Below are 11,879 nucleotides of genomic sequence, written 5' to 3'. Positions count from 1 at the left end.
GGCGGCGGTGACGGTGGCGGTGGGTCTGGTGGCGGCGGCGAGGGCGGCGGGGGCCCAGGTGGCGGCGGTGAAGGCGGTGGTGGTGGTGGCGGGCTCGGAGGTGGCGGGTTCGGGGGAGGGGGACTTGGCGGCGGCGGGCTGGGTGGCGGAGGATTAGGGGACTGGAATATCAGTGCAGGGGTTAGAGGATTTTGTGGAGGGGGTCTGGAGGGAGGTGGCGGGGCACCAGGGGGAGGGGGGCTGGGAGGCGGCGGCGGCGGAGGAGAGCTCACTGAGGGGGGGGGTGACGTGCACTTGCGCCTGGCGCAGCCGGTCGACAGCGGAGACGCAGGTGTCAATGGTGGCGGAGGTGATGGTGGTGGGGGAGGTAACGGTGGTGGTGGTGGTGATCTCTTCTTCCTTGCCGCATGGCCAGTGCTTGTTTGCAGCGCAAGCAGGACGGTGACCAGCACGATGGCCGGTAACAAACCGCGACGCATCATAACAAAACCCAGCGAAGTTTTGGTTTACAGATATGCTGCAGTACGTCAAAGAATAAGTTGATCACCGAAAAAATGTTTGAAGTGAGCTCAAGTGCCGAGAAGGGTTACTAGCAAGTGCGGAAACCCTTGGCCATTTTTCGTCAACTAGACATCAACGTATGACGCATTCTATATATTTTTATTACGATTTCTATATTATTTCATTTCATGTCTCATTTAACTAAGGACTGGCGGGCGGAAGACTGGGCGGAAGACTGGATCCAAAACAATTCGATGTCCGAACGAGCGCGCAACGCAGCTCCAGCAGTAACATCCCTTGCAATTAGTACTCGGCTAGGTATATAATAAGTGCTCTATCCAGTATGTGATTACAGATTGGCTTAGGCCGAGGCAGAGCGACATACGCATGGAAACATCTCTCGCGATGAGTTATCATAAGCATGATGGGGAACTACATACTATATGTGTCAGTCAGGCTCTTTACATGCACAACTATTCGTTTCCTTACCGCTCGACAGCAGCTTGAAGGAAAACAGAATGCCATCTCTTCCCGGCGGAGGGCTTAAACTCAAATTGTCAGTGATTGCAAAGTAACACAGAAGGTTAGCTCCCGTGCGCCGAACGCACACTCCCTGCGGTTCCGTCTCCCATGCGTGAACGGGCTCGTCGGTCGAGTGCGTTGGGATTCCCCATTGTGAGCCTCTGATGGGAGCCAAGCTTATCTAAGTTGGCAATGGTCATACTGGCAGATGTCCGTCCCTTCCGCCCGCCAGCCGTTACACCTCCGTCCCCAACCGTCCATTAACGCACCTTTCCATGGCAAGTTCGCCTGCGTTCACCTTAAAGCCAATGTATGCGCAAATCTGCAAATCTGTGCCTTGGTAAGGCCCCAATGGAGCTTCACATTCTATTAAGGCTGGAGCTCCTTTCTCGAGCGCTGACCGTGGCGGGGCATGTCGCCAAGCGTCCTATGCGCAACACATCTATAGTCGATCAAAATGGACCCAGGCTGCCATTTCGCGTCACCATCTTTATAAGTCCATGACAGCGTGAAGCCCCGCGTTTCTATTACATTACACAGTCGCCGAAAGGGGGACCATGATGACCCATGTGCAGCTAGACCAGCTCCCCAGGACTTCACATCTTTCCGTTCCTCTCTTATGAAGTAGGTATTGTCCCAGAGCTGCCTAGTGCCTTCCTCCTCATCCTCCTCTTCCTCCTCTTCCTCCTCTTCTTCCGTCTCCTCTTCCTTCTCCTCTTCCTTCTCCTCTTCCTCCTCCTCTTCCTCCTCCTCTTCCTCCTCCTCCTCTTCCTCCTCCTTCCCCCCTTACTCGAATCCCAAAGCGTTCTATCTTTTAAGTCTCTCTTGAACCTCTTCTTCGGACGGTTCCATCGTAACCGCCGCCATGCCGATGGTCGCCACGACCATCCTGCCTCCCCGCTGCCGTCACCGACCTCGGTGACTGTGGAGGTTACTGTCGTACAGCAGGGCCATGTACCTCCCCCCATCCCTCCCCGCTCCCATCCTCTCCTAAAGTATTCCCAGCCCGACAGCGCAAGGTCCCTGAAAGAACTAACCCACGCATGGTCCCGGAATATCCCGCCCAACGCATGAATGCCTGACGCGCATGAATCCTCGGGTAAGGAAAACGTTGTGGCCACGGACTGTCAGGTTTAGCAGCAGCAGCGACGTTGCCGCCGGGCATCCATGACTTGCTCGGACGGGTCATGTCGATAGCACCGTCGCTGCTGCCGTACACCGCTGGTGCATCCGCCATCGCCAATCTCCCTTCACATAGGCACCGTCCCGCTGGCGGCTAGTCCTGTGCGGCGCCAGTCCCGTAGGGAGTGTGAAGGGCGTCCTGGACTGGCCCCGCGCTCTGCGGCTGCGCGAAGGGACCGCACCCGGTCCTCTTGCTTTCACATAGTCCCTATCTATACATTCAAAATTTCATCGGCTGACAGCCCTCGCATCGCCGCCTCTTCTACAGTAGAACCGCCTCCGTGTATCCTAAATCCCAAATAACGAAGAACATGCTATGCCAACACATTTATAGGATGAGCGGGTTAGAAACTATTAATAACTTTGCCCTATACGGAATGCGAGGTGTGGGGTTCGAACCCACGCAGTCGTACGACCATGAGATCTTAAGGCTCACCCCTTCGACCACTCGGGCAACCTCGCTAAGTGGATGAAATTATTATTATAACTTCATATTATATAGAATACAAATCTGTGTCAAGAAGAGCTGACAGGCCGCCGCGGGCGTCAGGGTTCCAGCGGGTGGTGGTGATGGTGTGTTGGAAAACCAAAGCAACTTCCAAATCAGCTACTTATGTCCGTGCACAGCGCTGTTTGCCGTCCCCGAGTGGGGCCGATAGGTCGGAGGAGGCGTGGGATCACGAGGAAGAGGCGGGGGAGGAAGTGGAGGAGGAGGCCGTCCAGCAGTTTTCATTACACACCGGGATCGGGGTTGTCACTACCGGACATATCGACCCGTCTATGTACCCCGGCTTCACTATGGAGCCTTTGTTTATGAAAAGGGAATCCGTAATGTCTGCTTGTTTTGTCTCTTTGTCCGTCTGTAACACTCACATGCGCTCAACGTGCACGTACACGTACACGTACACACACACCACGACCTCCCCGCGCTCCTGCCTCTCGCGGCGGCCCCTGACTTCCTCTACCAGACCTACCCCAGCTTCCCAACTCCTAACTATACCCCAAACTTCTTTTCATCCCGCACGACAAACACGGGCTCATGACCCACATCATAACATAAACACGCCTTCACGCCGACCTCTGTTTGAGAACCCCCCCCGATTCCCCCATCACTAACTATGCTCCCCCCCGGCGATAAACCCATCACCCGACACATGCAACGCCCTCCTCACCCCCACAGCCGACAAAACCCCTTCCTCACCCACCTCCTCAACCCCACAGCCGACAAAACCCCTTCCTCACCCACCTCCTCAACCCCACAGCCGACAAAACCCCTTCCTCACCCACCTCCTCAACCCCACAGCCGACAAAACCCCTTCCTCACCCACCTCCTCAACCCCACAGCCGACAAAACCCCTTCCTCACCCACCTCCTCAACCCCACAGCCGACAAAACCCCTTCCTCACCCACCTCCTCAACCCCACACTGCAACCAAAGGCCCAGCTGCCCTACAACCCCCCCCCTACACCCCCCCACATACACAGCAGCTGCAATAGCTGCTACTGCTGTGCTAGCATTTGCTGTTGGCTATCCATTAATGCCCCCAGCAACGGCAGTACGTAGTGGTCTCGGCACGCCGCGTACTGCTGGGTGGCGGGGTGGCGGCGGAAGGCCTCACTCAGCCGCCAGGTGGCCAGCTGCATGTCCCGACGGGGCCGCTCCAGGTGGGGCACCTTGAGCCCCACAGCATCCATGCACGCCTGTACGGCATGGAGGTGTACGGCATGCAGGTGTACGGACGTAGTCCGGCACGTGGGTAAATGTAAAATGGATGTTTCTTATTGGCTTTATCTGCATGCGGCGTAGTCTGTAATTTATTACATGCTAGTTTTGCTGCTGGACATGTTGATTTGGAGGTGGGAGAGCAAACAGCTCGGAGTCCGGAATACCCAATTCCGGAATCGTGGCACGCACATACATCCGTACCCGCCGTACATAGCAGTCCCTCCGGTGTGGAAGGCCCCTCCAACACACACACAGACACACACACACACATACACACACACCTCCCCCCCCAACCCCCAACCCCCAATCCCCCTTCCCCCGCCACACACCGTCCAGAAGTCCTCAGTCACCGGGTGGGGCCCCTCCGCGAAGGCGCCCACGAGGGTGGACAGGTAGTCGGGGCCCAGGTCCACCAGCAGCGGCCGGGAGGCCTGACGCGGGGGGGGAGAGAGAAAGAGGGGGAGGGGGAGGGGGAGAGAGAAAGAGGGGGAGGGGGAGGGGGAGAGAGAAATAGGGGGCAAGGCGGGAGAGGGGGGTTAAGACGAACCACAGGCGAGTGAAGGGCAGATACCTGACTGATAGACGACCTGGTAAGCGCGAGGTGGGATGGCGGGGGATGGTTAAAGAAAATAAAGGAAAGGAAATACCCGCTGTCCGCGATCGATCTTCCACAAGTCTCTACGTGTTGTGTCTCTCCCGCCCTGCCCTGCCCTGCCCTGCCCTGCCCTGCCCTGCCCTGCCCTGCCCTGCCCTGCCCTGCCCTGCCCTGCCCTGCCCTGCCCTGCCCTGCCCTGCCCTGCCCTGCCCTGCCCTGCCCTGCCCTGCCCTGCCCTGCCCTGCCCTGCCCTGCCCTGCCCTGCCCTGCCCTGCCCTGCCCTGCCCTGCCCTGCCCTGCCCTGCCCTGCCCTGCCCTGCCCTGCCCTGCCCTGCCCTGCCCTGCCCTGCCCTGCCCTGCACGGGCGCATACACCCTCCTGTGTCCATCACAAAACCATCAAACGCGGCGCCTTCAAACAGAACAAATATTCAGAGCTCAGTTAGCTGTTGGCTGTTGGTTGGTGGTTGTGTACTCCTCCTCCCCTTCGGCTTCTCCCTTTCCCTCCTTCGGGGATTGGGGTTTGGGTTTGGGTTTGGGTTTGGGTTAGGGGGTTGGGGGGGTTGCCGCCGGGAAAGGGGCCGCCTGGGTTCGGCGAGTCCGGGTCGTGCCGAAGTACTTGCTTCGCTTTAAAAAATTTCCTTTTGGCTGCTTGTCCTAAGACTCCAAAACCATCAGCTCCCCCAACCCAAAACACACACACACACGCACACACAAAAAAAACATTCCCGCTACGTCATATTAGCTATTAGCAGTATTTTACGGAAAAGGCTGATTACACGTCACTGGGGACTACGGAGCTCACATCGGCACCAGAGTTATTATTATTATTATTATTATTATTATTATTATTATTATTATTATTATTATTATTATTATTATTATTATTATTATTATTATTATTATTATTATTATTCGTGCACCCACTTGGGCACTTTGGTCTTCCCGTGTATCAAGTAGTAGCGCATCATCAGCGATTTATCGAAACCCACACACGCCCCACCCCACCCGAACGCACCTGCGCTAGTGCTTCCATGAGACCGGGGCTGTCAGTGCCCCCCGCCACCGCATACGCCTGGACGGCGCGAACCAGCGACGCCTTACCGAGTTGAGGGGCCACCTCGACAATCCTGTGTATGTGTATGTGTATGTATGTATATATGTTACATTACATACATATATGTGCGTGTGAAGGGGACCGGGCGCGTGGGGCGGTGAAGTCGTTTTGGAGGAAAGAGGGGCACGTGGGGCGGATGCTGTTGCTGCTGATACGGCTTCCTGCATTCTCCCCTCCCCTCCAACCCCCACCCCTCCACCTCCTCCATAGCTCTGTGCGCGCACGGCCTTCTCCAATGCACACACACAGACATGCCGTACATACACACGCCGTACACGCACCTCTCCGCCAGTAGCCCCATCAGCTCCGGAACCCGTGGCGCATGACCCGACATGGCTACCGCCCAAGCAGCATCCGCATAGTGCTGAGGCGTCAGTACGAACTCAGCCGACGGTGGCGCCGCCGCCAGCGCGGCGACGGACTGGCCCGCCAGGCCGCGCAGGCGGGAAGTGAGTACGGCACACGCGGCGTCGTACATGTCCGGAACGTACTCGTTGAGGAGGGTAAAAGCTCTTAGCACGCTGATGAGTTGACGGGCTTGGTACCTGCTCGCAAACACAAACACACACACAGACAGACACACAGACACGTACACGCATATACACATTTCGCACTCCCATGAGAATTAGTGAGGTGGGGTACAAAAAACTAATGTTTCTTGTTGAAACTGAGGCGAGGCGAGGTAAAGAAAGAGCAACATACGCGCCGACGGAGGGGTGCGCATACATACGTGAATACTTCCGTACTTCAGTACATGTCTTGCATGTTGGAAAACCCCGAGCCCTTTCAGCCTCACGTGTCCGTACCCGTACTCGTACCCCTACCCGTGTCCGTGCACGGGTGTATTCTGTAAAACCGACCCCAATCAATCACACGAACACACACACACAGACACACACACACACATACACAGACACACACACATACAAAAACCCTTCTCACATCGTCAGTGGCTCGCCATCCCCCCTTCTCCCCCCTTTCAACTCCCACTACCCCAAAGCCCAAAGCCACTTACTTGTCAGCGCGCGCAACCACATCCGCAGCCGTCACGTCAAGCAGTCGTACATGTTTGTGTTCCAACTTCGCCAAGGCGAACACCGTACACGCCAAGTGGCGGGGAAGGACGGCCAAAGGACCGCCGCCGCCGCCGGGCGTTTTCCCCGTACTGCTACTGCTACTGCTGCTGCCGGCGCTTGTGCTGTAGCGATGTAACGCCACCATTCTCTGGGCCAGGGCGGACACAGCGCCCTCGAACTCCGGGAGACGACCGCACTGTGGCCACCCGGGGGGAGCGGGGAAGAGGGGATATTGTGTGTGTGTTTGCATGTATGTATGTGTGTGTACGGGGGGACAGGTTGGGGAATGGGGAGAAAAGCGGGAGGACGGCGGGGGGTGTACGACACAACACAAAACGTGAACCCTAAGTGAAGGTAAGCGGAGGGAGGTCGGGTCGTTAGGAAGGAGTGGGGGGGATGGAAATGTACGGATGACATGTACATCGACACATATATACACACACACACAGACCATGCAAGCACATACACACACAGCCCGACTAACCCCCTCCCCAACCCCCTCCTTTTCCGAGGGGCCATCCCACCACCCCCCGACACATACACACAAACACACACATACAGACACACATACAGACACACATACAGACACACGCACACACACACACACAGATAGACAGACCTTGCTGTTCGCAATCGCCCACGTCATCATGGACACGCAGTGCGGGTTGGCTTGTGATAGCTTGAGCTGTAGCACCTCACTGGCGCGGAGGAGGAAATCCTGCGGGCACGCGCATGTGTATGTATGAGTGTGTATGAGTGTGTATGTATGTGTGTATGTATGTGTTGGGCCAAATAGGAGGTCCCGGGGGTTTTTAAGGGGAAAGGGAAAAGCGATGGAGCGAGGAAACTATACGTGCACGGCCAAAATGCAAAAATGCAAAAACGCGAAAACATCACTCGCTGACGACGGAGGGGGGGAAGGGGGGGGAGGAGGCGGGGAAAGGGGGGGGGGGGGAAGACGAACCACGAACCACGAACGAGTGAGGCTGCCAAGAGAGGGGGGGAGGAGGCCGGAGGAGGGGAGAGAGGGGGATGAAGAGGGAGTGTAATAACTGGCACGAGGGGAAAGCGTGTCGCGTCGGGAGGGGGGTTACAGGGGCAGCAGTTGCAAATCCACCGGGGGTTCAGCAGCACCTCCCCCCCCCCCCCCACACACACATACATACGTACATACATACACATCTAAAACACATCCCAGCATATTCCTCGACCCACTCCGCCACAACGCCAGACAACGAAACCAGCAAAACCCTGTCGTACCATGTTTTCGTACTTAATCCGTACGAACGCCACCGCGACGTCCACCACGTGATGAGGCTCGATGCCGGCGGCGGCGCCACCAACACGCGAGCCGCCAGCGCCGCCGCCACTACCGCCGCCGGCGGAAGAGGCCGTAGCACCGCTGCCCTGTAGCCGCTGTAGCATCCAGTTCGCTACTGCGTCGCACAGCGCCTCATGTTCGTAGCCCAGCTTAGCGAGACAGCTGAGTATGTTTGACAGCGTCGAGGTGGGCTGGAGGTGCGCGTATGTAGGGATGTGTGTGTATGAGTGTGTATGTAGGGGGGGGTGTCGGAGCGGGGGGGAGCGGATTGTGTGTGGGAGGAGGTAGGGAAGGGGATATTTGCGTGGATGTGTGTGTGTGTATATGTGCGGGGCGCTTCACTCAATGCGTCAGAGCAGCACAAATACATGCAAGCATACATACATGCAAGCATACATACATACATGCAAACATACATACAAGCAACCATACAGACAGACAGACAGACAGACAGACACCCATCTGGCACCCACCACCGCATCATTCGCCACCGGCTGAACCTCCGCCATCCGTACACCTGCCGCCGCCGCCGCCGCCCCGCCCTCCGCCAGCCCCGTGCTTTGCAACCTCAGCAGCGTCTGCGTGGCGATGCTCTGAGCCAGCGGGAAATTTGTGAAGCGGGCGGTAGACATGGCGGTGGCGAGGGTGCCTAAAACCCTGTTGCATTGCGAATGGGGCAACGGGGATTTCGGGGTTCCGGTGTGGGGGGGGGAAAGACACGAACCACGAGCGAGTGAAGCCGGGGGGTCGGTGTGTGTGAGGGGGGCGAAGGGATGGGAAAGACACGAACCACGAACGAGTGAAGCTGCTGCCAAGGAAAGAGAAGCAGAAGCGGGGAGGGGGAGCGCCAGGGGGGGTTAATAAAAGCATAATACACAGCACTACCACCCAAATGTAAAGCCACCGCCGGCTGACATCAGGTCCATCAGGGGCTGTTGCTGTTGAGGGCGGCCAGAGAGCCGTAGCGGCCGCCCCTGTGGAGAGACGCTGCTGCTGCTGCTGCTGCTGCTCTCCCTTGGTGAACTCCATTGATGGACTTACTGACTGCCACGGAGTTGCTTGTTTTGGCCCCCTTGGCTTCCCCCCCCCTCCCCTTTCCCCCCTCTCCCCCCCCCGGAGGCCGTGTGTGACGTAGAGCCGTCCTCTGCGCGTTGGGAATGATGTCCCCGGAGCTGTTGTTGCGTGTTGCCTGTGTCGTGCAAGGTTGTATATTGCTGTAGCTGTTGCTGCTGCTGCTGCTTTGCTGCCGAAGACGTGTCGTACTAGTATGAATGTAGCAAGTAGTTGTTTAACACATTGTGTTTTAAACGGATGGTATCTTGGGCTGAAATGTGCTGCTACTACGACCATATACGAGGGCGAGATATACGTGTGTGTGTGTGTGGAGGTCACTGGCCCATCACCGAAAATGACTTACCTGTTTTCACCAGGCATGTGAGCGGCAGCGACGGCGACATTCCGCCAAAGGCAGATATGCACATGCGGTAAGGAGGGGGAAAGACGAACCACGGCAAGGAAGGGGAAAGGGACGGAGGTCAGCAAAAGTCTGAAAGCAAAAAAAGAGGCAAAGGAAAGGTGCATGTGTGTATACGTGATGAAGGCATGGCGTAACTACATGCCCCCTAAGACCCCCTCTGCAAACCAGGGGGGAATTACGGCGGAGGGCAAAGGCGCGCGGAAAAAAAACCCTAAGTATACAGAACGGGGAATGCCGTAATGCCGCATGCTGTATTTCCACCTGCCGTACGGACGAAGAAAATGGAAGGTTAGGACGGGAAACCAACTTAACCAACCCAACCGACTCACTTGGAGGGTACGTTCGCCAGCATCCCCGGCGCCGACAGCATCTTGCACAGTTGGCCGTACAACTGCCGATCACCAACCACCATCAAGCTCTCTGCCGCCGCTGCTGCCGCCGCCGCTGCCGTACGCTCCCAGGGCGGTGCCGATGCGTCCCCTGTGGTGGCGGCGGCGGCGGCGGCGTTATCTTCTCTTGCCGCCGCCGCCGCCTCCTCCTCCGCCACCTGACCCGCGAATAGCTGGCTTTGGAGGTCCTTTTCACGTCTACATGTGTGGGTGTGTATGTATGTGTGTGTTGGGAGCGGGGAAGAAGTGCTCAATAGGAAATGTGGGGAGTTGTGTTGATGTAGAAGCGCACAATGTATTGGCTCACCTCACCCCAACTTGCTTTACACAGGAAAGACTAAACGCCCACTCCCCTAGCACACACGCGGTCGGCCCCCTTACGCACGCACCGTGTCGTAATACACACTTACACGCACACACACACATCACCCCCAGCTTTCACAACCCCCCCCTCACACACACATCCCCTCCTTTCACATACACACATACACACATACATACATACATACATACATACATACATACATACATACATACATACATACATACATACATACATACATACATACATACATACATACATACATACATACATACATACATACATACATACATACATACATACATACATACATACATACATACATACATGACTGCTACTATGACCGTCGGCCAACCGCGGCCGTGGCCACCGACAGCGACCTCAATTGTTTGAGCGTAGTTATGGTTATCTAATTAGCCTGAAAATGTCGCAGAGGCGACCAGCAGTGGCTGTTAGCCGCGGCAATGTTCAAAATGGCCGCCAGCCGACCTCAGCCGCGAGACCGCAATCCATACCGACCAAAAAGATAAAGGCCGTCAGTGGCTTTTACGGAACAAATGAAGGCTTGGCTTTCTACAGAGCCACACTAGAACTGGAACCGATCGTGGTGACAGTCCGGTGGCCAGCGGGCTCAGATACGGGCGACATCATCGCGCAAATATATGGTCCATTAGGACTTCAAATTCTGGCAACAATTGGCCAAATCTTCCGCAGCAACCAGGAGTTCAACCGTTGGGGAGGCCCTCGCATTCAAAAACGGTTGCTTTATCCGATGGGAAGGGAACGGCACATTGTGATGGAACTCTCCATCCTTGTGCCAAAAGGAGGTTTAGCAGCGTTGACAGCGACCAGGCGCATCGTTAACGGGCGATTGCGCGTGCCTGGGGTGCAATTGACCCCGAACATGGAGCCGATGGAAGTGGAGCTGCTGGTGAAGAACCAGCAACAGGCTAAGCCCATTGTGTGGGAGGTGAGAGGCGTCCCGGTCGGCCTCAGCTGTCAGGGCACGGCCGACTTCCTCACCCGGGCATACCGGGCAGACCCCAGTCCCCAGGACGTGACGGAATTCTCGCTCCTGGCCCCCACGACGATGGCCGACACGTGGAGGCTGGAGCTTACCAGCAATCGCGGCCTTCCGCGAGAACTCCCGTTTGAATACGGGGAGCCATCGGAGGCGTGCCACCAGAAGGGCACCCTTCAAGCGATCAGGAAGACCCCCCTGGAAGGGGAACCTTTCCTGATGCCCCAGCCACCCCCGCGAGCAGCACTCGCCCAGCAGCAAAGGGGAGACGGGGCGGCAACAAGCACCCGCCCAGGCCACAGTGGGCAGGGGACGGGAGTACAGGGGCGACTGACCAGATTCTTGAGCCCGATGGATTTCGATGCCATCCAGAGAGACAGGGGTCACTGCTCTGGCGCAGCAGAGGGGGGGCCTGCAGGAGTTAACCCTCTGGGACCCCCCAGCGGCCCCAAGCCCAGAAGGGCGGTGGATGATGGCAGCGGGCTGAATGGAGTGAGGGGGGGCAAGGGGGACAACAGCGGCAGTGGCCCCTCTATCCCACCCCAGGGCAGTAGTGAAGGTGATGCTGAGACGAGCTGGACAGTGATGGGCAGGAAGGGGAGGAAGACCCCGGCGACGGCTGCAAAGGCTGC

The 11,879-nt window shown here is 57.1% G+C and overlaps 1 protein-coding gene across 1 annotated transcript in view; it reads right to left on the bottom strand.

Annotated features, from left to right (window-relative positions):
- The window catches only part of VOLCADRAFT_90654 (uncharacterized protein), a gene marked incomplete at both ends in the record, with an annotated part of 3,688 nt that extends 2,388 nt beyond the window's left edge, over positions 1-1,300 (bottom strand). The window contains 2 exons of the mRNA XM_002950084.1: positions 125-204; positions 1,293-1,300. Coding sequence (XP_002950130.1) covers positions 125-204; positions 1,293-1,300 — 88 coding nt within the window. The remainder of the gene's footprint in view (positions 1-124; positions 205-1,292) is intronic.
- Positions 1,301-11,879: the final 10,579 nt, after the last annotated feature.

This window comes from Volvox carteri (genome assembly GCF_000143455.1).
Source record: "Volvox carteri f. nagariensis unplaced genomic scaffold VOLCAscaffold_17, whole genome shotgun sequence".
Lineage (NCBI taxonomy): Eukaryota > Viridiplantae > Chlorophyta > Chlorophyceae > Chlamydomonadales > Volvocaceae > Volvox > Volvox carteri.
The sequence above is the reverse complement of the archived record's forward strand: the minus strand, read 5'-3'. Positions and strand labels throughout refer to the sequence as shown.